This window comes from Vigna unguiculata, chromosome 2 (genome assembly GCF_004118075.2).
Source record: "Vigna unguiculata cultivar IT97K-499-35 chromosome 2, ASM411807v1, whole genome shotgun sequence".
In the NCBI taxonomy this organism is placed as follows: Eukaryota; Viridiplantae; Streptophyta; class Magnoliopsida; order Fabales; family Fabaceae; genus Vigna; species Vigna unguiculata.
In genome coordinates this window covers 863,646-890,873 of record NC_040280.1, presented here as the reverse complement: position 1 = coordinate 890,873, position 27,228 = coordinate 863,646, and the positions used below count along the sequence as shown (strand labels likewise).

General features: G+C 31.2%; 2 protein-coding genes across 2 annotated transcripts; one reads left to right on the top strand and one right to left on the bottom strand.

Annotated features, from left to right (window-relative positions):
* Window positions 1–6,226: 6,226 nt before the first annotated feature.
* On the bottom strand, window positions 6,227–9,461 carry LOC114173577. The gene is made up of 7 exons (XM_028058062.1): window positions 9,431–9,461; window positions 9,159–9,352; window positions 8,637–8,916; window positions 8,389–8,489; window positions 7,462–7,786; window positions 6,314–6,591; window positions 6,227–6,259 (listed from the first exon to the last, which is right to left on the bottom strand). The coding sequence occupies exons 1-7, from the start codon at window positions 9,459–9,461 to the stop codon at window positions 6,227–6,229; spliced, it is 1,242 nt and encodes a 413-aa protein (XP_027913863.1).
* Window positions 9,462–19,527: 10,066 nt separating this feature from the next.
* Window positions 19,528–23,678, top strand: LOC114173128 (mitotic spindle checkpoint protein BUBR1). The gene is made up of 11 exons (XM_028057356.1): window positions 19,528–19,885; window positions 19,978–20,037; window positions 20,976–21,120; window positions 21,202–21,359; window positions 21,774–21,858; window positions 21,950–22,013; window positions 22,094–22,139; window positions 22,327–22,486; window positions 22,632–22,714; window positions 23,182–23,259; window positions 23,350–23,678. The coding sequence occupies exons 1-11, from the start codon at window positions 19,683–19,685 to the stop codon at window positions 23,411–23,413; spliced, it is 1,146 nt and encodes a 381-aa protein (XP_027913157.1). The 5' UTR covers window positions 19,528–19,682; the 3' UTR covers window positions 23,414–23,678.
* The last annotated feature ends 3,550 nt before the right edge of the window (window positions 23,679–27,228 follow it).

Here is a 27,228-nt window from a genome sequence, read left to right as displayed (position 1 = left end):
ATAAAGATAAATAAAAACTTTTATTATATATATATATATATATATATATATATATATATATATATAAATATAATTTTCAAAAGATAAATGTTGAAGAGGGTATGTTCACCAAATGTTCAATCCTACATTTCATCTTACAAAGGTATCATAATTACAAAATTAAGTGATTTTCAAAAGATTAATTGCTTTTGCGAGGACTAAAAACACACAATACATGTTCGCGAGGAACACTCTTGTGTGTTGATTTGTCATTCCAATTCAAGATATGTCAAGCCTTCTCTCACGAATAACCGAGATGTTTCCTCCAACTCGAATACGTCTAGGACTAAGTGTGGAGGGTGATTGCAATGACATTCCAATGCTCAAGTCAGATATGTGTACGTGAGCAATAAATGCAATGTTGAATACATAAATATTACTTCGTGAACAATGTTATTTATAATATTATCGTGGACTTTTACCTAAATATGAATATATTACCTAGGTCAAGACATATTCTAGGTAGTTTTAGAGTTTTCCTAACCTAGATTGTTTACTTAATCCTTGATTAATCACGTTTATCCTATTCTAGGAAATCGAAATGGTCTAGGTATGCGCCATTATTACTACCGAGATGTTTGCAATTGAGATGATGTCGTATTAGGCTGACAACATTGTTTCAGTCTCATATAATACACATATATTAAATACTTTCATTTGATATTAATCCATAATTTCTTATCAAACTCTCGATGGGTAGCACATTGTTCCAAAATTTAGATCTCAAAGATAACTTACATGCAATAAAGTAACTTATTCTAGGCATTCCACAAAGTGTTATGCAATAACTTTCATAGATTTTTCACTTCTTAGTACTTTCATTTAAATTATTTGGGCTACTAATGAACTATAAATATTTCATTTAATATGATTCCATAACTTAATACTCACACAAGGTAAGGCTATCACATTTATCTCACATCTATAGTTTAATCCCATTTCAAACTATTGTGTTCACAAAAAGTTAACAAATTACAATGACAATTCATCTTAGTCAATTATTAACCTATTCAATCACAAAAACATCATACATCTTAAAAATTATAACAATTAAAATCTTTGATGACAAATTTAAAATAGGAATTCTTGTTTTAAAAATAGAAAAATACTATAAAGGTTTCTTTGATTCAACAATATTTCTTTATAAAATAGGACTAACTTGTGGCGATCACCTTGCTCAAACGAAATATGATCATTTGAGAGACAACTCTTTTCACTTTTAGGACCAAAAGCCTTGACCTTACTTTTCACAAAAAAAATATTTTCATTTTTTCACTCATGACTCAAAACAACTAAGTCATTTTAACTCAGATAAACAATTCATTGAAACATTAAGATTGAAATTATTAACCGATAAACAAGAATCTTAACAATTATCCAAATTCCTAAATCAATTATTGAATTATCATTTTCTTTTAATCATTTGCATGGATTACTTCCTTTGAACTCCAAATCACCTTATCAAAATAAATTCTTAAGTGAAATTTTAAACATAACCTAACTTTTTATACTTTAAGTTTCTTGTGCTTTAAGTAAATTAGAACAAGAAGATATTGAAGTACACACCACATGATAAAGTTCAAGTATGCAGAGAAAGCTCGACTAATATAAGCATATAGAACTACACAGTTAGATCAAGAGTTGAATCTCCTATATACTTCATAAAATGAGTTCAAATTAATAATGAGAAGTTTGTTGGTATCACGCAGCGGAATGACTAAACAATGGTCAAAAATCAAGAGGGGGGGTTGAATTGGTTTTTTAAAAATCTTGACAGGTTTTAAAATTGTTCTCAAAATTTAATTAATTAACTTAAAATAATAGTTACTTTAAATGCAAGTGCAGATAAATAAAGAGTTTAAGGGAAGAAGATGCACACTGATATTTATACTGGTTCATATCAAAAGACCCTACGTCCAGTTGTTAATCTCTTAAATAAAGAGATTAACTCAATCACTATAATAATCAAATTACAACAGATTATATAAGAGTAAAGATTAGAAAACACCTCTCTTGAACAACCACAAGAGATGAACAGAACTCCCCCTGAATCTCACAGAGGATGACTAGCTTTCCTAGCAACAACACAACACTCAATCTTCTAAGAACTCACTTAGAAAAAGTTATCACTCACTCACACTAGGTTTTTCAAAGCTTTCTTTAAGAATCTCACAGAGCAACACTTTGCAATCACAGCCAAAGAACTCTAAATCTAAAAACGGTATCTTTGAAGTTGAACTGCAGTTCCTTAAATAGAGTTTTCGAAAATTAGGTTAAAAATTGAACCGTTATGTTCCAACTGCCAAAGATAATCGATTATCACTAAGGATAATCGATTATTCTAGTAGGTTTTTGAAATTTAAGTTAAAAACTGAATCGTTATGTTCCAACTGCCAAGGATAATCGATTATCACTAAGGATAATCGATTATTCCAGTAGGTTTCCTGAAAAGCAAATTTTGAATAGGATAATCGATTATTTCAGGAGATAATCGATTATTCCAGTAGGTTTTTGAAAAATACAAGTTCTGCACAGATAATCGATTATCAATAGTGATAATCGATTATCACTGTAGTTTTTCTAAAAATAAGAAACCTTCTAGAAAGACGAATGCCATGTTGTTGATTCTAAGTTTAATTAAACTATTCTACAATACACTTATTTTATTTTATTAGATAACATTTGCATAATTAAACACTTTGTCTTCATTAGTGCTTGATCATTATTCAAAATCACTCGACTTCCTTCTTTTTGCCAACAATCTCCTCCTTTTTTATGATGATCAAAAATATGTTTAATAACTTGTTGCTACCTGCAATTTAGAGACTTGCAAAGAGAATGGTTAAAATAAAATAATGTGTCTTTATCATTTAAACTTATTCTCCCCCTTTTTTTGATCGTATGAGAAAAGGGTAGAGCTCCCCCTAAATGAAAAAAAGCTTGAGGGCACACAGCAGGAGATAAAATACTTAATCATTTATTGATTCAGAAATTAAAAGAGACTACAAGCAGTGGTAAAACATATGTTAGAAATCCTCCCCCTAAAATTCTGCACTCATGTCATCATCATGAGTGAATTCCTCATCAAACCTATGTTCTAAATGGGAAATTCTAGTATCAATCCCCCTAATTAGCCCGACAACTTCTTCATGACGAGAGTTAGACAGAAGAAATAATTCTTCTAGTCGTTTGTTCATGTTGGCTATGTTGTCTTCTATAGAGAAAGATGAGCCAGCACTACTTAAATAGCCAACATTTTGTGTAGCAGGAGGTATGGGATCAGTAGGAGGAAGTTCTTCATCTTCAGCGTCATAGTTGGGCATATCATCTCTATGGACATAGGTATCACCAAGAGGAACAAGCTTTAGCTGTTTGAGAGAACTTTCAGCAATTTCATTTGCACGTAGGGTACTTTGACAAAGCTCCCCGGTGGTGTCAACTCCCTTGTATTCGCAAATTCTTGAAATTAAGAGGGAATATGAGATAGGATATTGTGGGTACCTCTTTGCTTTGAGCATAGTGTCAAGGATTAAACTAGACCATTTTATCGGAACACGATTTAGAGTCGCATACATGATGAGAAGGTCAGCCTCTGAGCACTGAGCATGATTGGTTCCTCTAGGACACAAAATCCAGACAATTAAGTAATGGATGAGTCTTTCATCCATTTTTAGTCCTCCAGCCAATAATTGTCTCCCAACATCCTGTGCTGGATTGCGTAAGAAAGATTGATAGGCCAGGATTCGATTGAAGCCATCAATCCCATTGAGAATTGATTTCGCAGCATTATTGATGGGAAATTTCGCCACATTTTCCCAAATATCATTATCGATGATAATGTCCACTCCTTTCACCTTCGATAAAGCAACTTCATCTCTGATCTTGAGATTGTAGTAGAAAACTCGTACAAGATCAGGATAGTAGTTTCCATGCATTTCCACAAATGGTCTGATGCCTTGAAAATTAAAGAGAGCAGGAAACTCAAAACCTGCAGCTGTGAATTTTCGAGTAGTGATATATTTGGGAGAGATGAGTGCTTTGTTTTTCCAAATCTGAACGAATTCATCCCTTCGATCTTCGTCAAAGATCCAACCTTCGATAGATGCTGATCTGATGGAAGGTTGAGTTGGACGTGGAGCAGTTCGTCTACGTGTTGGAATCTTTCTGCGAGATGATTCTGCCATGGCACTGATTGTAAGAGCAAAGGATGACACTGAAGGGGTCTTTAGGGTTTTTTTAAAAGAAAAAGAGGACAAATGATGAGAGGAGTTCGTTTCTGCGTGAATAGTTGAAATTTGGATTCGTAATTTATAAAGAGTAGGCTCCCAACGGCTAAAATGCGAAAATCAAAGCAAATCTAGCCGTTACAACGGCTATTTTTTCGAAAATTTTTACATAACGTCGTGCAATAATCGATTATCCTGAGTGATAATCGATTATTGTTTCATAATATGAATTCCAGAAATGATTGGTATGAGCAAATAATCGATTATTGTAAGTAATAATCGATTATTCCAGAACGATTTTGAGTATTTTGATCAGGGTCATGATAATCGATTATTCTGCTTGATAATCGATTATTCCAGGAATTTAGAACTTATTTTGGGAGAAGATAATCGATTATCATGAGTGATAATCGATTATTGAGCACTGTTTTACGAAAATATGAAAAATGAAGGTTATTGCTCTTTCAAGAGACTTCTAATATTCCTAAATCTCTCCTAAGCTCATAAAATCTGTCTTTGGCTAAAGGCTTTGTAAAGATGTCTGCTAATTGATGTTTGGTGTCTACATAGTCTATCACACAATTGCCTTTACTTATGTGATCCCTTAAGAAGTGGTGTCTAATTTCTATGTGTTTTGTCCTAGAATGCATTATGGGATTTTTAGTTAAGTTTATGACACTAGTATTGTCACATTTTATAGGTATATGATTTAGATAGATACTGTAATCCTCTAATTGTTGCTTCATCCATAGGATTTGGGCACAACAATTGCCAGTAGCAATGTATTCGGCCTCTGTAGTTGACAAAGCCACACAGGCTTGTTTTTTGGAGTGCCAAGAAACTAATGAGCTTCCTAAGAGGAGACAAGTACCACTGGTACTTTTTCTATCTATTTTACAGCCACCATAATCAACATCAGAGTACCCTATTAAACTAAGTGATGCCCCAGAAGGATACCAAAGTCCAAAAGATATAGTTCCGTTAAGATATTTTAAGATTCTTTTTACTGCTATAAGATGTGATTCCTTAGGATTAGCTTGATATCTAGCACAAACGCATACAAATTGCATAATATCAGGTCTACTTTCAGTAAGATATAAAAGAGATCATATCATACCTCTAAACATGGTTTGATTTACCTCAATACCTGATTCATCTTTATCCAAATAGCAGGAAGTTGCCATAGGAGTATTTGCTGCTTTAGCATTGTCCATTTCAAATCTTTTAAGTATTTCCTTACAATATTTAGATTGAGATATGAATGTCCCTTCATCCATTTGTTTAATTTGCAAACCAAGGAAGAAGTTTAATTCTCCCATCATTGACATTTCAAACTCACCCTGCATTATGCTTGCAAAACCTTCACATAGAGATTTATCAGTTGATCCAAAAATTATATCGTCAACATACACTTGAACCAATAAAATGTGTTTACCTACTCTTTTAATAAACAAAGTTGAGTCTATTTTACCTCTTTCAAAATCATTTTCGAGCAAAAATGTGCTTAAGCGTTCATACCAAGATCTAGGTGCTTGTTTTAAACCATAAAGTGCCTTTTTCAATTTATAAATATGATTTGGAAATTTATAATCCTCAAAACCAGGTGGTTGTTCAACGTACACATCTTCTTTGATAAAACCATTTAGGAAAGTACTTTTGACATCCATTTGATATAATTTAAATTTCATAATAGAGGAATAAGCAAGAAGTAAGCGTATAGCTTCTAACCTTGCAACAGGGGCGTATGTTTCATCATAGTCTATACCTTCTTCTTGTCGATATCGCTTTGCCACAAGCCTAGCTTTGTTCTTAGTAATATTTCCATCTTCATCCATCTTATTTCTGAAAACCCATCTTGTTCCAATCACTTGAAGTGATTCATTTCTTGGAATCAACTCCCATACTTTATTTCTTTCAAATTAATTGAGCTCCTCTTGCATTGCAATGCACCATTGATCATCTTAAAGAGCTTCTTGAACATTTTTTGGTTCAATCTGCGAAACAAAAGCAACATTCATACAGAAATTATTCATATTTCTAGTGATTACCCCTTTTGAAATATCACCAATGATGTTGTCTAGAGATAATCCTCTTGGTGACTTCCAGCATTTTTCAAGATCTTCAGATTGATAAGGTGGATTCTCATTTAAATACATCTCATCAAGGGCCTCCTGAATATATTCTTCATCACCTGTAATTTGCTTATTTAACTCAAGAGGGTTCACCTCAAGGTCTACAACTCCATCAAAGACAACATACATGGATTCTTCAACATTCAAAGTTCTTCGATTAAAGACTCTATATGCTTTACTAGTAAGAGAATATCCTAGAAATATTGCCTCATCAGCTTTAGAATCAAATTTTTCTAAATTTTCTTTTCCATTATTTAAAACAAAACACGTGCATCCAAAAATTTTAAGATGAGCAACATTTGGCTTTCTACCTTTAAATAATTCATAAGGAGTAATTTTTAAAATGGGCCTAATAAGCATTCTATTTAAAACATAACATGCAGTACTCACAGCATCAACCCAGAAATATTTAGGAACATTATATTCATTTAGCATTGTTCTAGCTAGTTCCTCTAAGGATCTATTTTTCCTCTCTACAACTCCATTTTGTTGAGGTGTCCTAGGTGCAGAGAAATTATGCAAAATTCCATTTTTATCACAAAATTTTTCAAATGACTCATTTTGAAATTCCCCACCATGATCATTTCTTATAATCTTAATTTTCAAATCTTTTTCATTTTGAACTAATTTTGCAAATTTTTTAAATGCTTTAAAGGCTTCACTTTTTAAGGTAAGAAAGAAAGTCCAAGTAAACCTAGAGTAGTCATCCACAATAACAAGAGCATAATAATTTCCTCCATAACTCTTAATCCTAGAGGGACCAAATAAATCCATATGCAAAAGCTTTAAAGGCTTTGAAGTAGATAAAATATTTTTTGAATGAAAGGATGATCTTACTTGTTTTCCTTTTTGACAAGCAGCACATATTTTATCTTTTTCAAATTTTATTTTTGGTAAACCAATTACTAAATCCTTAGAAATCAACTTATTCAACTATTTCATGTGAATATGAGCAACCCTTTTATGCCACAACTAAGGATTTTCTTATTTTGCAACGAGACATGTTATATCACTAGATGATGCATAATCAAGATCAATTAAATAGATATTGTTGTGTCTCATACCTTTCAAAGCAATTTCCTTAGAATCCTTTTGGTGGATAGTGCAGTAATCACTTTCAAAGATAACTTTGAGACCTTTGTTGCATAGTTGACTAATACTGAGAAGATTGTGCTTCAGTCCTTCTACAAGTAGCACATCCTTGATCTCCAAGGTATCCCATCCACTAACATCTCCAATACCAATTATTTTCCCTTTGTTGTTATCTCCATATGTAACAAATCCTTGATCCTTTCTTTTGAGATTCTTGATCTTCCTTTTATCACTCGTCATGTGTCTTGAGCATCCACTATCAAGGTACCACATTGATTTTCTAGCTTTGGAAGTTAACTACAAAATAAGAAAAAATAATTTCTTTAGGTCCCCATTAACTTTATTGGATCCTTAGGGTTAGACAGATATAAGAATTATCTAACAATAGGCATCCAAGTATACTTCCCATTTGGAACATCATAGTGTTTAATATTGCATTTATTTTATGTATGCCCCTTTTTCATGCAATAAAAACAAGTAGCTAAACAAGTATTTTTATAGTGAGCAGTTCCTTTTTCTACCCACACTCTATGAGTCCTTTTAATTTTATTTTTAGGAACATATTTGTTTCTACTTAGATTCTTCTTCTCAAAAACATGTTTTTCAAAAGATTTATTTTCTAAAGCATCTTTAAGTTGTTTTTCTAAAATCATTAACTCAAACATATAGCTTTTGCAAGATTCACATTCAATTGCCTCAATTTCTCTATTTTCTAAACTTAAGATTTTATTTTTCAAAACATTTTCTTCTTCAAGAGATTTTTAAAGATTGTCTTGTAATTCTTTAAAATCCTTTTTTAATTTTTTGTGAGCAATATCTAGTTTACTGGATTTAGCAAGCAATTCTTGAAAAGCATCATAAAGAGAATCATAATCATTTTCATTGTCAGAGGAGCTTACCTCACTGTCAGAGTGATCACTATTGGCCATTAAGCAAAAGTTTGCTTCTTCCTCATCGGATCCCTCAGAGTTGGATGAACTTGAGGCATTATCTTCCCACGCTATGTATGCCTTTTTCTTATAATATTTCTTGCTTTTCTTTTCATCACTCCTTTTTGAATTTGGGCAGTCTGCTTTTACATGACCAGTTTCTCTACATCCATAGCATTTAAAGTTTGAGGAGCTTCCTTGATTCTCCTTTTTATTACTCTTGAATTGATTTCTTCCTTTGGACTTCATGAACTTTATGAACTTCTTTATCATGAGACTGAGATTCTCATCATCATTAGAATCTTCTTCCTCTTTTTGCTTCTTGCCTTTGACAACCTCAGTTTTGAATGCAATATTCTTCTTTTTTCCTTGATCTTCTTCATCATTCAGTCTTCCCAGCTCAAGCTCGTGCTCTCTCAGTTTTCCAAACAGAGCCACCATGGTCATTGTTGCAAGATTCTGTGACTCCGTGATAGCCTCACCTTTGGCTGCCAAGTCCTATTCAAAGATTTAAGAACTTTTATGTTAAGTTCATCAGTATCAAATGTTTTACCTAGCCCATTGAGATGGTTGACAATGTGTGTGAACCGCTTCTGCACATCGTAGATGGTTTCTCCCTGCTGCATTCGAAACAACTCATATTCTTGTATCAAGGAGTTCTTTCTAGCCCGTTTAACATCGTTAGTTCCTTCATGAGTCACTCAAAGGATTTCCCACATCTCGCGTGCACTGGTGTACACAGAAATTCTGTAGAACTCATCAAGAGTTAGAGCAGATGATATAATGTTTCTGGCTTTAACGTCATATTGAGCTCTCCTGTTTTCATCAGCAGTCCATTGAGCAAAAGGCTTTGGTTCCTGCACTTCATTAACAACGTTAACAGGCACAAATGGTCCATTCAAAACAACATCCCAAATACCCCTATCAACTGATTCTAAAAATATTTACATTCTGACTTTCTAGAAAGGATAGTTTTCACCCGTGAAAAGTGGAGGTCTATTGATAGGCGCACCTTCAGCAAAAGTTTGATTTGACCCTACCATTTTCGAAGAATTTGAATAACTATCAAAGCAAGCTCTGATAGCAATTGTTGGTATCGGACAGCGGAATGACTAAACAATGGTCAAAAATCAAGAGGGGGGTGAATTGGTTTTTTAAAAATCTTGACAGGTTTTAAAATTTTTCTCAAAATTTAATTAATTAACTTAAAATAATAGTTACTTTAAATGCATGTGCAGATAAATAAGGAGTTTAAGGGAAGAAGATGCACACTGATATTTATACTGGTTCATATCAAAAGACCCTACGTCCAGTTGTTAATCTCTTAAACAAAGAGATTAACTCAATCACTATAATAATCAAATTACAACAGATTATATAAGAGTAAAGATTAGAAAACACCTCTCTTGAATAACCACAAGAGATGAACATAATTCCCCCTGAATCTCACAGAGGATGACCAGCTTTCCTAGCAACAGCATAGCACTCAATCTTTTAAGAAATCACTTAGAAAAAGTTATCACTCACTCACACTAGGTTTTTCAAAGCTTTCTTTAAGAATCTCACAGAGCAACACTTTGCAGTCATAGCCAAAGAACTTTGAATCTAAAAACGGTATCTTTGAAGTTGAACTACAGTTCCTTAAATAGAGTTTTCGAAAATTAGGTTAAAAATTGAACCGTTATGTTCCAACTGCCAAAGATAATCGATTATCACTAAGGATAATCGATTATTCCAGTAGGTTTTTGAAATTTAAGTTAAAAACTGAATCGTTATGTTCCAACTGCCAAGGATAATTGATTATCACTAAGGATAATCGATTATTCCAGTAGGTTTCCTGAAAAACAAATTTTGAACAGGATAATCGATTATTTCAGGAGATAATCGATTATTCCAGTAGGTTTCTGAAAAATACAAGTTCTGCACAGATAATCGATTATCAATAGTGATAATCGATTATCACTGTAGTTTTTCTAAAAATAAGAAACCTTCTACTGAGTCTAAGTTTAATTAAACTATTCTACAATACACTTATTTTATTTTACAAGATAACATTTGCATAATTAAACACTTTGTCTTCATTAGTGCTTGATCATCATTCAAAATCACTCGACTTCCTTCTTTTTGCCAACAATCTCCCCCTTTTTTATGATGATCAAAAATATGTTTAATGACTTGTTGCTACCTGCAATTTAGAGACTTGCAAAGAGAATGGTTAAAATAAAATAATGTGTCTTTATCATTTAAACTTATTTGATTCAATCAATCCAATTATAATCATTTGTGAATCAAGAACAACTAGAGAAGTAAGAATAACTCAAAAAGATGAATTATATAGACATGACCAAATTAGAGAAAGGAGTAGGTGTGGAATCAAGAGAAAATTTGAGGATATTACTTATATGGATGGACAACTAAGGTACACCTCTTGATGTTGAAGATTTATACTTATATGTTTACCACTAGACCAAAAGTTATAGCTTGTAGTCAAGATGTAACTTTTTTTACTTAAAAATATAATAGTCCAAATGTCACGATTCAATTGTAACTTGACCCATGTAATGTTTACCATAGGAATATTGATATTATTTGTACCAACCACTTGATGCCTAAGAATAGAAATAAATAAAGAAGAATCATTACTCAACTCCTAAAATTCAATGTATGATCCAAAGAAAACCACTCTCACAAGTGATCAAAACTCTGAAAATTTCATATATGCTAAAAATCTCTCAAATGTCATACCAAACCATTACACAAAAAGATATTGGTTAACCCATTAAACCATCATTGATAACAATGACAATTAATAATTAACCATTATTAAAAGTGAAAACAACTATAGTTAATCAATGAATCATCATTGAAAGTCCTAAATAAGAGCATGTTGTGCGCCATTTTGCACTCTATTGTTGTATCTTCTTCTCTCTCACAACGATATTTTTTTCTTTATGTCTTCATGCCACCATGTTGTCACAGTGCCTCCTCACTTTTGCTACCAAATTGTCTTATTGTAAGGACATTGTTATCGCCATTCTCGTTGTTCTCTCTTCCCCATGTTCCCTAATATACTACCATTTTTTCCATAATAAATACTCTTCGTGATTGTCATTTTTGCCACACTCTTGGGTCTATGTTGTTTATTCTCGCCTGCGTTCGCTGTTATTAATAGGTTATTCTCCTTTCTCCCTTGGGTCTTCTCATCCATTATTTGGTTAGTATTATTTAAGTTTTGTCAGTTATATTTGATTTTTTTCCTTACATGCCATATATGTATATGATTAAAAAGTTGTATTTGGGGTGCAAAGTAGGCAAGCTTAACCCATTTTGACTCAACAACATGGTGGCCTACCAAAAAAAAAAAAGTGAGGAAACTAATCTCCCGTAATTAAATGAACAAACAATATTGACTCGCCCTACTAGAGGACAAGTTGGCTTGACAACCAACAAGTTTTTTCTTTTTCTTTTTTTCTTAATTTGTATTTTTATAATTTATATATATATATATATATATATGTATTTAATAAATTAAATATTTTTAGGTCTTTAATTGATTATTTAATATATATATATATATATATATAATTGAATAAATTAAAAAGAATTATTACTTGTACATTAACTTATATACTATAATTAATAATGAAAACACTTAACTAGTTAGTATTAATAATTTAAATCATATTATTATTGCATGTTTATATCCTTTAAGAATATATTATAAAATAATTATTCTTGTAAATTGTTTTTTATTTTTATTTTAATTTAAAAGAAAAGTCAACAATCAAAACGGGCTTATAGACTAAAAGTATTAAACTATCGCTAAATTATCATGTAAAATTGTGGTGAATTGGCATGACAGTTTTTCATTTCTAATTTTATTTAGTTATATTTAATAAATTTATACTACTAAAATTCTCATATTATATGAATTTTTTTTTTACAAATTTGTCAAAAAAAATTATAAAAAAAGACTTTTGTTTACTATTTTTTCTAAAAATTTTAATTGATAAGTAATTCTTTCGTGAGTAATTATAATGAGGAGATAAAAAATTAAATTTTTTACTTATAATAAATTTAAAAAATGAAATCCCATTATTATATTATATAATTTAACAATTGGATGGGATAAGTTTACTTGTTATATAAAAATCTATTAAAATATTATTTTGGGGGATAGACTTATAAAATACTTTATCTTATCACAATGACTTTACAAAGAAACGAATAATTTATTTCTGATTGATGAAAGCTCAACGAATCATTCTTTATGACTAGGTTTTGAAATGCAGGAAATAGATGAAACTCTATGGAGAATGGAAAGTTTCCTTGAATGAAGCCATGATTGAAGAAAGATAAGAGAGAGACATGTAGAAGAGTATATTGAAGAAGCAAACAAAATAGTCTATGACCTTAGCTGTTTTGGACACTTGTTTGTTTCATAAAGGGATACTTGCTTATAAATAGGTACTATTATTGTCCATAATAAAAAACTATATTCTTGCTGCTATAGTCATTCTTTTTGTTCATTTTGTTTCATCCTTTTCTATATCATATCACATTAAATTATATATATATATATATATATATATATATATATATATATATATATATATATATATATATATATATATATATATATATATATGCTTCCCTTGCTGCAACAACAAAACCAAAAGTAAAATTGAGTTTCTTAATAAACTAAAACCAATTGACACAAAATATAAAAAATTTCAAATAAATTGTCTGAAAAAGATACATATAAATTAACTTATGTATAAACTAGCTTTAGTTTATAGAGAAACCCATTTAATTTTTCTCTTAGTTTTCACATAAATCATAAGTGGTTAGCTTAAGTGATCCTTATTAAATATAAATTTGTTGTGCTTATTTGAAAAGAAAGAAAAAAAAAACTTACTTAACAAAACAAAATGAATATATGTTACGTTTTTCTGAGTATCATTAATTTGTTTATTTTAAAAATAACGAATTTCTACTTTCTTAAATAAGTGACTATTTTAAAAGAAAAATTATTTTCAAAATAGGTAATTTTAAATCTAGTTAATCGAACTAGTTACCCAGTTGACTTTCTTTAACAATTTGTTGCATTGAAATGTTCTATTTACAAAGTCTACCCATATTATTAAGGTGTTGGATTTAAACCTAACTCAATATTTAATAAAATAGGATTTATTTTTATTTATAGATTCTTAAATTTTTTCACAAACCAAAAACAATTAATATGTATGTTTAGGATTTATATACTATAATCTCTACCACATACGAAAGAAATACATGTTATATTAAAAGTACACGTACACATGCACAAAAAGTAGAATCGACCTAAGGTAGGTTTAGGTTCCAAAAGTGTGGAATTGAAAAGGTGATTGAATGATATAGATCTAAACATAAAAGAAGAAGCCTAATAGTGAGTCGAACACGTAATCCAGATTTGGTTTTGCGCGTAGTGGTGCAAGAAGAAAGCATGATGCATGTTAAAATATAAGTTTCAAAATGTGATGTTTGTCGTTTCCATCAAAGTGCTTCTAAGATCACACCATCTTCTTCTTATACAACTCATTCTACTCTGTTTTTGGTTGTCATGCCATTGGAGCCATGTGATGTGACAAACAATAGGGAACAAAATTTATATGCTTTATGGGCTTATTTAATCACATAATAATGATAATACGTAATTAAATTATTATTGTTTTGTAGCTTAAATGAATGTGTAAGATCTAGAGTACATTTGCATCAAATAATACAAATCAAACATGCTCAGAATTTGACTAGAATTACATATATTCCAAAACACATGAACAAAAATGGTGAAAAAGGAGCCAAAAAAAAAAGGCTGAAAAAGGGTTAGAAATTATAAAAATTGTAATTTAATCTAATATTAATGATTTTGATTGCATAATATTTAAAAATAAATTAATTTTAATTAGAGAGCCTTAATTTTACAATTTTTTTATATCTAAGTATTATTGTTATATAAATAAAAAATATTTATTTTATAATAATTATTCTGAACATTTGACTAGAATTAAATGGTGAAAAAGAGCCTAAAAGTCTGAAAAAAGAATAATAATTTATTTGAAATGATTCCTACTTTATTGAGAAGGAAAATTATTGTTTTTAATAAAATGTGAAAATTATGGTGGTAGGAATTAATTATACATTTTAATATGATTTAAAATTGTCTGACAAAAAGTCAAAGTCTTTTAATAACATCTTACATCACTGACTCACAAGCTACATACATGCAGGGGTTGGTGTGCAGAAAGTCAAATGATGAATGGGCCCTTTTTAAGTTGCAAGGACCAAATTGGCCCACAACTTAAATGGGCCTATGAAGTTTGGTATCGCGTGTTAAACGTTTTTTGTTTTCGTTGTTTTCCTTTTATAAATACATTTCAATTATTACAAACAGATATAAAATCTTTATTTATAGTCAAAACCATATAAATTAATAAAATATTAGTCAAAAAATATTTAAAAATAATAATTCCAGATAAGTCATACTGATTAACACCATAATCTGTAATAAAAAGAACGTGGCGTGATTAAACATTTCAGTCCGTACAAGTTTATTTTCTATAACATATTACACACGAATTGAAGTGTGGATTGATAATTTTTAGTTTTTTTATTACTTTATTGAATAGTACTAAGTATTTTTATTTATTATTTTATTAATATCATATATTTACATGTTGATTTTTTTTTTCATTTCTACTTTAATATTTTAATAATTTTTTTTATTAATCTGTAATAAATAATAAATTATTAATTTTTGTTTGTTTAATAACAACTTAAAATTGCGATTAAAAATTGGTCAATTACTTTTGTTAATATTCTCCCAACTTTTTTATTTTTAATTTATGTACATCAATCCACATACTCATTATTATTATTATTGTGCGGTAGGCTAAAATGCAAGGAATCTTAATGCAAATAAATTAATATTAATATTTTAGTATTTATGCTCCAAATTGTTGGGATTGATTATTGATTAGGAATGAAATTAATGAGTTGAGGCCAAAATTTTTAATACTGATAATAATTAATAGTAATTATTATTATAAACTCAAAATAGTGACAATGAAATCATCACTTATGTTTAATATATACTTATATATTTATGAATACGGGATCGAATCACTGTTACATATAAATACGAGATATACTTCATAGAATAGTTTTATTTTTACTTTTAGAAATATATTCACTAATTTAATAGTGACTTGCATAACAATGATCATTTTATAATTTTTTGATGGCAAATACTTTCATTTCAAAAAATATTTTTTCTTGAACAAGTATCATATTCTTAATTAGTGGTTGTAACATATACTTATAATTAAGAACTAGACATGTGTAGAGATTGAATTTAAAACGAGTAAGGAAGGATAATGTCAAAGATCAAATTAGTAATTAATGTGTCATCGTTTTAACATGCAGGGACAAAATTAAGAATTTCTTATCTATACAAAACCTAAATTATATGTTTTAACTTTTCTTTTACAAGAAAGTATATGTTTAAACTATATTATTAAAAAAAGTCTATTTGGATAATTTTTTCTTGAACATTTTTAAATTAGAAAAAAAAAGATAAACGTGAAATAAACTTATAAATAAGTTAAAAGACTCATTTTAATGATAGATAGTTGCTATAAGTAACTAATACCTAAAACAATTTTAACTTAAAAAAATATTTAGTTATTCTTTTTTTCTAGAAGTGATTAAGGATATAAGTTTATGATTATGTATGCTAATATATTAAGTATTGTTACTGTCCGTATATACTAATAACTAAATATTATTATTATATAAACAAGTGAAAACTACATGTATCTCTATTATTTTTTTTATGATAAAAAAGTAAATTTAAATAATTTTTATAATTTCATTAATTTTATTTTTTAAGATAATTTTTTATTTATTATTGTACCTCCCCGGCCTACCCAGTATCTACGTGTTCCAGGCCTAACCATCCATTACTTCCCGAAAGTTCACCTCACATTTGCTAGATAATGACTATGAGAAACATTACATCCTCGCGCGGAGATCGGGACCATGTCAGCCTATGAAGACTCACTCACTTTCGCTCCCTTGGTGCATTGATGAGAACAATTATAAATAACTATTTTAATTTAAAACAATAGTTAAATTTTAGAAAAAAAAGTCAAATAAAAAAAATAATTAAATTTAAATAAAAAATACTTAAAAGATACAAATTGTAAAATAGTTATTTTTATTTTAAAAAAATTACTTAACGAATAAAGTGAGAATCTAATAATTAACTTAATAGCAAGGATGATATTTTAAATAAAAATCTATAATATTTTAATAATAAAAGGTTTTAAATTATAAATATATTTCTAATAACTAAAGTTAATTTTTATAAAATCACAATCTCTTTAAACCTTTTCTCTAAACTATCTCTCTACAAGTTGGTTTACTGACTCACAATCTTCATCTTTCTGAAGATTAAAATCCCTAGAATCGTTCCTAGTGAAGAGTTCTACACAACCATTCGATTAAAGGGTCAAACTAAATAAGTTTTCTTTTTGCCCTCTTTTAGACATTTAGCTAGTTGGATTGCATGCGAACTATAGAATTTTGCATGTGACTCAAATGTGCTCTTAATGAATCTTTGTTGCTCGATGATCTAGATGTTATGCTTAAATATCTAATTGAGGTCTTTATCTATTATTTAAGTGATTGTTGTATAGAGATCTAAAGAGCCTTAGTGTGAAAAAAAAGGTTTTATTATAAGTAAAGGAAGTTAATGATCAATATTTATATTTTCAGTTGTTGATAGAAATTGAGGTTGAATTGAGTTTTACTGAATTAATGAATTGTGTGAAATTGTTAGTTGATGAAATTTGTATATATGTGTTATTGGTTTGATTATGAATTTGAATCGTGGAGGGTTGAGAATTTAGTATCTAGTTTGAGCAATTAGTTTGTATGGAAGTTTTTAAATGTATTGAATTGAAATAGAAAAGAAGTAGAAAATACCATATTGAGTCAATTCACAAGCCAAATACAAGATTTTTCTTGTTTGTTGATATGACATTGGGCGTAGGGTATATATCGTCAGGCACCACTTTGAAATGGCTAAGTTAGTAAGCTACAAGGGCTAGAGCACTAGGTGCCATTCTGTATTGTTAGACGCTCACTTTATAATGAGTCCTAGTGGAACATAGTGTTGGGTGTCACGATTAGGCCGTTAGGCGCTCCTTTGATAGTGACTCTAAGGGAAGCTAGGGTTAGGAGCCACTCGAGCATTTGTTGGGCTCCATTATGGAGTTTAAATTCTAGTGAGCTTTAGGGCTTTGAGTGTTGGCCATTGGTTTCATTCCTGGGTGGGTTTCATCGCTGGGTGCAGGAGCTCACCGTTAGGCAGAAACTTCAAACCATTGGACATGTGTTTGATCTTTTCTCCTAAGGAGCTCTCCGTCAGAGTAACATTTTGTGTTTTTGGCTGGCGTTGGGTGGTATGTACTATGTAGTTTTATGAGAATAATGGAATCTTTGGTATGATTTTATGCATTTCTTTCGAGAAAAAATATGTTGATATTAAATGAGGTATGGATTAGAATATTTGGTGCTAAGAGATATGTTTTATAGAGTTGTGATTAGATTGTGAGTATAAAGTGAAGGAAATGGAATGAAAGAACAGAAGTTATTGAATTGTATGATTGTATTAGGTTTATGCTTCTAAGAAGAGTTAAAAATCCTTACTAGTGTAGTGTTATGCATTGACTAGTGATATGTGTTGATCAAAAGTCATCATATATTCTACTAGGCTTTTAAACTCACATAGACTATCGTAATCTAAGTGGTAAGAGTTGAAAGATGTTTTTATGGTTGGATTAAAGGCACAATGCCATAAATTAACTTACCTTGTCTAAAGAAATTTGATTTAAGTTGGTTAGGCTAAGTGGAGCCAGAGCCTTTGCTACAATCCACTTTTATGATAGGTACAAGGCTTTGAGTGTCTAAGTCATTGAATAAATCTAGATAAAAAAGTCTAGAATTGTATTTTATGCTTGTGATTGTTTTGTTTAGAGATAAATGCATGTTTTTTGTGTGTAGAAATTGATAACAACTGTCTTATTTAGTAAATTTTAGAATATATGTAGATTGAAATTTTTTAAATTAACTTACCCTTTTCTCTGGTTATGTGTATAACTTGTGTTCCTTTTTTTCAATAATCACTATATTAGTATGAGTATAGGAACCTTCAGATAGAAACAAGAATAAACCATATGAGGAAGAATTCAAAGTTGAATATGATGTTTTGTATGTCATATATGAACAATATGTAGAATGTAGTACTGATTTCCTATTTTAGTTCAATTGATGCAAGTACTTGATTTCTTTTGAATTTTTTTTACACTTTTGAATTTTTTTACACTATTGACTCTAACTACACTTCATACATGAGTTTATATACATTCTTGCATCTTTCTGGCCAAATTCGCTTAATACTTTAAATTATAGGAACCCTGGTAATGAATTTTATTTTAGTTGTTACATATAATAAATATAATAAATGAATTCGCTTTTACTCCTAATTTTTTTTAGGTCTTCCAATAACATTTAAAAACTATCGACGAGTCTTTAGACATTTTTAAAGTAATTTAGAGATAATTAAATAACAAGTATTTTAAAAACAATAAAAATGTTAATCAATAATGGAAATAATTTATGTTGTTGATTTTGTCAAGGTAACAAGTCAACTAAAATATAATTAAAATTAAGTTATACGAAAATAGCTTGTCAAATATTTTATAATTTATACTATAGCATGGTATAAGAAGAATACACCATATGATTACTTGCTTTCATGTCACTTTTTAATTAGATAATTTCAATTTCAAATGAATAAAAGTAAACTTTTACTAAAATAAATAATTAAATAATTTTTTATTTCAAAATAATTAAATAACTTCTCTTTCAAACAATTATTACTACATAATTCTTTAATACTACTTTTACAATGTTTTCGGTAGGACTTTGTAATGAACTCAGAAGAAAAAACTTATCCTTATTTTGCGACTTTTATATGTCCTCTCCTTCCTAGATTCTACGAGATATAACGGCTAGTTGATGAGAATGAGCATAATTTATATTTTCAAAATTTGAACCACAAAACCCAGCACCGTTCCCCCCTTCACCTTCAACAAGTTTTTTTCCCTTTTTCCCCTTTCCCTTCAAAAAGCGAAGAGAAACGTTTCAGTGCAGCAGCAATGGCGGAGGGTGAGATCAAGAACACAACAATCGATCCAGAGAGCGAGTTTCTGGCGTCGAAGAGAACCAACGGTAACGAGTGGGAGACCTTCAAGGAGAACGTGAGGCCGCTGAAGCGAGGCCGCAACGTTAACCTCCTCAACCACGCCCTCAAATCCCACACCCACACTCACCTCAAGAAATCCCTCCTTCAACACCGAAGGTTCATTCTCTCTCTCTCTCTCTCTCTCTCTCACTCTTCTTCGTTCTCTTTCTGATCTCTTCTTCATCTCACTTCTGAGTTTCTTCCAACAGGAAACTCATCGAAGCCATTGACGAATACCAGGGCGACGACCCTCTCCTCCCCTGGCTACAGTCAGTATCTGCATCCCTCTAACATTTCTATTCACCTTTTTTATTTCTACCACAAAAATATTGGTTAATTATCAGTTATATCATCTTATTTTTTAATTATAATAATGTAAATCAGCATCATGGTTTAATCGTAGTGATTGAAAAAGGAAAAAAAGATGTTTGTTTTGTAGTAAATAATTCCGGGTCTCATTATAGCTCAATTTGGTGGGGTTTTGGAGAGTTTGTATGGTGTTCAAGGTTGAAATTTCATTTTTGTCGTTATACGCACTAAAACTAATCGTTCCACATGTCTCAAGTAAATCCCCCCACATGAACCCTAAAGTATGTATTTGGTAGCTTAAATTACTCTTTATTTTTTTTTTAAGTCAAACAACTCAGATTACTTCAGTTTAACTAATATGATGATGAAAGAAAATGAAACAGTTAGTGGAAAATAACCAAAAATTACTATTAGAACTAAAGAGAAGCTAAGAGATAAACATTCATGTTCTTCAAGGATGGTCAATAGGCTTTCAACCCAAACTCACATCTCTTAACACATATCTTATCACTTATTACACACCTATCGGTGCATCATAATTGATAGGTAAAGAGACATACATTCATATAACCAAAAATACAACAGAATTAAATGAGCATCCTACAAGTGTTGTCATCTAACTTTAGAAAAATTAAAATGTAAAATAAATAATATTCTAATTATATCCTGTAAAATCTTTTGACCACTTAATCTTCTTTATTTTGGACCTCTGCCCCATTGTATCATATGATATTTTTAGAGTAATTTTTGCATTAGTAAGAGTAGAGTATTTCTAGGTACAAATAATTAAGAAATTAAGATGTATTAAATTAATAATAATAATAATAATAATAATAATAATAATAATAATAATGGAGAAGAGGACAGAGTTTTTATTGAAGTTATTGAAATGTTGAAGGTGTATCAAGTGGGTTCAGGAGGCGTTTCCTCCCGGTGGAGACAGTTCCGGGCTGGTGGTGATTTATGAGCAGTGTGTGCGTGCCTTTTGGCACTCAGAGCGCTATAAGGATGATCTGCGCTACCTCAAAGTGTGGCTTGAATATGTGGGTGCTCTAATGACAATCTTGTGTGTATCAATCTGGTGGTTACTTCAATTATTTGTGATAATTTAAGAAATGTTGCAGGCAGATAATTGCTTCGATGCAGAAGTTATTTATGCTTTTCTGGATGCAAATGGAATTGGAAAATCTCATTCCAATTTCTACATTTCTTATGCTTTGCACTTGGAATCTAAGAACAAGTTTAAAGCTGCTAACCAGATATTCGAGCTTGGCATATCGAGGTAAGGACCCTAATCTCTTGGAGCCTGTGAATGAAGTCTTTTCTCGCTTGATAATAGTTAGTTTTATTGTGGATTTTTGGATAATATTTTTAGAAGTACTTCTGGTTGTTAAACAGACACCCTTTGTATCTTTTGGTCTGAAAAGTATTTTTGGACGAGCACTAACTTAACTCAGACATTCTAAAAACAATCGAATAACTCAAAGTGCTTGTCCATGTAAGCAAATTTGGAAATGTTGGTGCATTTCACTTCCCTTATTACGCCTTGGGTTTTCGACTTTGTGGTTCATAAGACAAGTGTTTGGTGGTTTTTTGTGTCAGCATCTCGTACTTCTTTGATGTCGTATTTTCCTATGAACTTTATGAGTTGCAGACTTGCAAATGCTATCCCTCATTTGATTACTCCATTTTTCAGGAATGCTCAACCAGATGACAAATTGAAGGCTGCTTACAGAAAATTTCTTGCACACTCGATGGCAAGGCCAACAACAGCTACAGATGTATGTGGTGTTCCAATTGAGTGCTTCTTCGAAACTGTTATAGTTCTAAAATGATCTTTTGATGTATCTACTATATTCTTTTGCTGTCTAGGATTCGGTAGAAAAACTGGCACCCTCACGTAGCTTTGGAACTGTTCTTGCCAATCGAGAAAATCGTGAGTCCTTTACTTGGTGCACAATCATTTGTTTCAAAATCATGAATTTTAACTCTGAACATCTTTCCCTGTGGTTGCAGGTTCTGCCCTGTCCACTGTGATCACGAACTGTGATAAGAATGATAGGTAATTTGACTGTTTCTTGGGCTTTATTTTTGGTATTTGGAGTTTGCTAGGTTATTTCTCGAATTGCACACTACAATTTTCTCTTGCATAGAAATATATGAAAATTTAACTCAAAGCTCACGCAACATTCCTCCCTAGGCATTTCTAATATGAAGGTGTCCATCATATTGTTCTCTCTTTCATGTAGGATTCGAGCAGCTCCCTTTTCCATTTATAAAGATTCAGGTGCAACTGGTGAAACTGATCCTCATCAGCCAGACCAATCACACTCTTGGCGCGCACTTGGAGCTCGAGCTGACAGAAATAAGGAGAACAATGCAATTCCTGGCAAGTGGAAATCCTTTAAGGTACTAATTTTCAACCTTTTGCTTGCATTTCATGGTTGACTACAATAATCTTACAAAACTGTACTTTATTGCCCAAGTTGTTGAATGATTTCATAGGTGTGTGCTTCTACATTCATTTAATGCCCAAGATATTCAATGATTTCAGGTTCCACAGCGACTTGGAACAAGAGCTGGAGGGGCTACTCCAAGTACCTTTATCCCAGTATTTGTTGATGAAGAATGTCAAGAGTAAGTCGAATCTGCACAAATTCAGTTTGGCTGTCAAATTTACGTTGAGATGTTTCTTAATTGGCAACCACCATTACACCCACGCACACAAGTTTCCTTTAAAAATGGGGTTAAATAAACACTATTCTTTAATTTTTCATATTAGGAGTTATAAGGTGACTTTAGTGGTAAAGTTGGTGAAGGGGGAGTGGGAGATATAAATAAGGTTGGTTTGATGAGTTTGAAAAGGAGGGTGGGAGAGTTGTGATTTAAACTCCTGGAACTAACAAAATGTTAACAACTAACATTTATCGATAAAAAAAAAAAAATAGCAGTACGAAAGATGTTGTCTAACAATTAGAGCAAATGAAGGGACTAAAATCAATTTTTTCCAAAACATAGGAACATCAAACATATTTTATCAGCAAGAGATAATGTTATTCAGTGAAATGAAGGCTTATGTGCTTCTGGTGTACATTGATTGACAGTTCACAAAGTACAAAAGAAGAGGGTCTTAAGTGCCCTAGTTTGAAGATTAAGCAGGAGGACGACAAGGAATTGAAAAGGTAACTTCACGTGGCAATGTTTGACCACAGATGATTGAGCAGGGTCCTGATGAATTAATTGACACATGCATGTATTGTTCTTCCTTTCAGGGAAACAGAGCTACTAAGGAAGAATCCACTTCGCAACTTTCCTCAGAACAGCCTCCCTAGATAACTCATTCAACCTCTTTGAGAATGCCATCATTTCTTCAATAATTCTCAGCTTTCCCCTAGAAAGCTTTGACCCACATTTGCTTCAAGTTGGTAGTGTATTTCTGGTTAAAAACGATGTTCGAATTGCTTGGATGGAAAATTTAAGAAATTTTAATGTTTGAGAACATTACTTCGAATCAATTCAGTTCATTTGCAAAAAACTCTAGTATTTGTAAAATTAGTATATTTTTCTACCTGTATTTATGCTATTAACTGGCTGGGGTTTATTGCGTATACTTCATATACTGATAACTGAAATACCAATCGTCATTGTACAAAATATGTATATATAACATAATGAAACACAGGAAAATTAAGTTAAGCAACCATAAATTGAGGCTTGGAGCAATCTATAGTGGGTGGTGAAAGCTAATTATTAATTAAAAAGGAATTAAATATGTTTTACATTTGGAATTTGTATAAGCTGCACAAAATGAGAGAACCCTTGCTTTGAACAACTAATTTGTCTCCAATAATGCAGAATTGAGCAACCAGTTTTATGAATAGACATTTGTGTAACAGCAAGTGTGATAAAAATATCAAGTTGTGTGGCAATAAGTATGATAAAAATATCATTTAGTTCCCGACAATGTATTCAATCTGAGTAACTTCATTTTTTCTTGTTTGTAGTTGTTCCAAATCAAGGAGCCATTGGTGCAAATTACTGGTTTTTCTAAATACAATTCATCATTGTCAAATGTAATTCTTATTTCATTATGAATAACAAAAGTTTAATTGAACTTATGAAAGTATGAAGCAATTATTATTTGTAATTGGAAGCCATGGAGATGCCTATGAGAGTGTACTAACCTGCACCTTTTTATTTGAGGAAGAGTTTCTTCTTATACCCCATACTTTCTTCTACCACTCTTATTATATAAAAAAATGACGAAGCATACAATTTTATGCTTTAAGGTTTAATATTATATAATACAAAAATATTTCAGATTGTATAATTTAAAATCTAAAATACAGCTATGGATTTCATAAACTGAAAATGTTCTTAATTGTTCAATTCCGAATATAGTTTCAAAACCTTATGAAAACAAAAAAATTGAATTTATTATTGAATAGACTATTTTGGAACTTATCCAAAAACATGTAATTTAAAACTTTTTACTAAGCAATGGACAAAACTATTTGGATTTTTCTTCCTGCACCCCCAATTTTTCTTCCTACACCCCCAACTTTTTATAATTCCACTACTACCCTTTTGGTTTATAGTTACCGGCTTACAGAAGCCGGAGTTACCGGCTTTCAGAATCCAAAATTACCGGCTTTCAGAATTTGATTTTATCGATTTTCAAGATACAAACAGTGACAAAACATGAATAAAAATTTTAGGGGTGCCAAATTTAATTTTTTTTATATATAAATTAATTTTCTAGTTAAATAAAAAGTTCTTCATTCTTTTTACTTAAACCATTTTTATAGAATGATTCACGTATGCACTTTTCAATTTCTAATATTTCTAAGTCATTGAATTCACGCAACAAAGGTATTCTAATTTCTATTCCAAATCAAGGTTATCCAACTAATTCATTACGTGTAACAGAATTTGTAATGCAACCCAAGATATATCCATAAATTTTACCATTTCAGCAGAAAACACAACAACCTTTAAATTTCATAATTTAAGGTTGTACTAATTTGGGTAAAATATAATTAAGGTTCATGCCAATTTGATAAAAGAATTCTTAAAATCATAATTATGGTTCGTACTAATTTGGGTAAAACTTAATTTGGAAAAAACATCATAGGAGAATCATAAATTTAAGATACATAAATCATAATAAAATATTAATGATTTATGACAAATATTGAGATAATCATTTATCTCCTTACTTTTCTTTTTTACTTTAGTACTTTCTTGATGACTTATTGCAAAATAATTTTATTATTACCAGAGATAGAACCTTAATCGCTTTTATCAACCAACATCCATCAAATTAATTTTTATTTTTAAACAATAAAGATATACAACTAAAAAATATATAAATAAAATTATTAGAAATTTTCTTAAACTTAATATAAATAATATAATTATATATAAATATAATTTTAAAATATATAAAAATATATATTAAAAAAATAAAAAACAAAAATTGGGGTTACCGGCTTTCAGAAATCGGTATTACCGACTTTCAGAATCCGGTGTTACCGGCTTTCAGAATCCGGTGTTACCGGCTTTCAGAAACCGGTGTTACCAGATTTCAGAAACCGGTGTTACCGGCTTTCAAAAACCGGGTACTGAATTTCATTCTTGGGGGTGCGGGCTGCGAAGATATTTAATTTATAATTTTTTTTTTAATTTTTTTGAAGGATATAATGGTCTTCATAATCAAACTTGGAGATGCAGGAAGAAAAATTGGGGGTGCATGAAGAAAACCCAAATATTTCAATAAATGCACACTATGAAGTGTTAAAAGAAGCTATGGAGAGTAACAAAGAAAGTGGCTCCTTGTTCAATGTGTTCCAAACATTTGAAGTCAAATGTACTTTTTCATTTCTGAAGGACTGAAGAGAGCAACAAAGTATTGGTTATTCCTTCCTACACCTCCACAATCGCTATCCCACTCCACAATAAGAGAAAAAACACTAACCTTTCACCGACGCACCATAGTTGCTCCTGCCACTGTCACCCTTACCGCTGCCGCCACTATTGTCCTCATTGGCGGTGGCACTATTGTTGTCACAGATACCGTTGCTGTCATCATCGCTACCGTAGAAAAAGAAGGAGAAGAGTGGAAAACGATACATGGGAAGAAGAAGAAAAAAATAGGCTTATTTCATGATTCTAATTTTAGTAAAAAGATTTAAGTAGTTATTTTCTTCTTAATTTTTTTTTTCAATTAAGTTCCAACTTTTGAAATATTAATTCATTTAGGTAATTTTCATGAGTATCGTACCAAATGACATTAAAAATGTAAGACCCACTTTTATTTAGTGTCCTAATGTTTAAGGGCTGTCACACTGTTGGGCTTAAAGGCCGGTCCATAGGGTGTCAAGGCCCCTAAAGCAACCAAGGTCTCTCATTTGCAACTCACTCTGAAAAAATCAGTGCTCTAACTTTCCCTTTTTCTCTCCACATAACCTCTACTAGGGTTTGTCCCTCCGTCCCATTCAAGCTAGTTCAACTTCGTTCTCCCTTCACGTTTTCTAAGTTAGTTTTCGTGGTTTCTATTGGGTTCACTGTAGTAACCCTATTATTCTTCCTTTGCCACTATTCTCAACTCTCGAGTCCGCTCTTGAAGCTGTTGGGTTCGTTGAGTCTGGTGTCGAAGTCCTTTGCCAACCCCTTTCCAGGTAAGGGAAGCTAGGGTTTCGTGTTTTTAATGTATATGGCTTGATTTCAGTTCTGTTTAGTGCTCTTGGTGATTGTATGCTATTTAAAATAACATGAATATGTATTATGCGTCATTTTGGTTGAATATTGGTGTTTGCTTGCGTGAACAATGGAGGATTCTGGTTTTCTCGCACAAGCGAGCATATCTCGCCCAAGCGAGCATATCTCGCCTAGGCAAGAATAGCATTAACTCACCCATGTTGTTTGCGCGAGCTGTCGCTCAGGTGACGAGCTACTATTTTGAGCGAGAGTCTATCTCGCTCAGGCGAGGAGATCTCGCTTAAGCGAGAGGATGCGCAAGCCACTGTTCTGCTCTTCTCGAGCTCTCGCCTAGGCGAAAGGAGCTCGCCTGAGTGAGAGACCCTCTCACCTGAGCGAAGAGCTGGGCGAGGACGCGTTCCTTTTTGTTGCTTCTCTGTTCTTGGATGTTT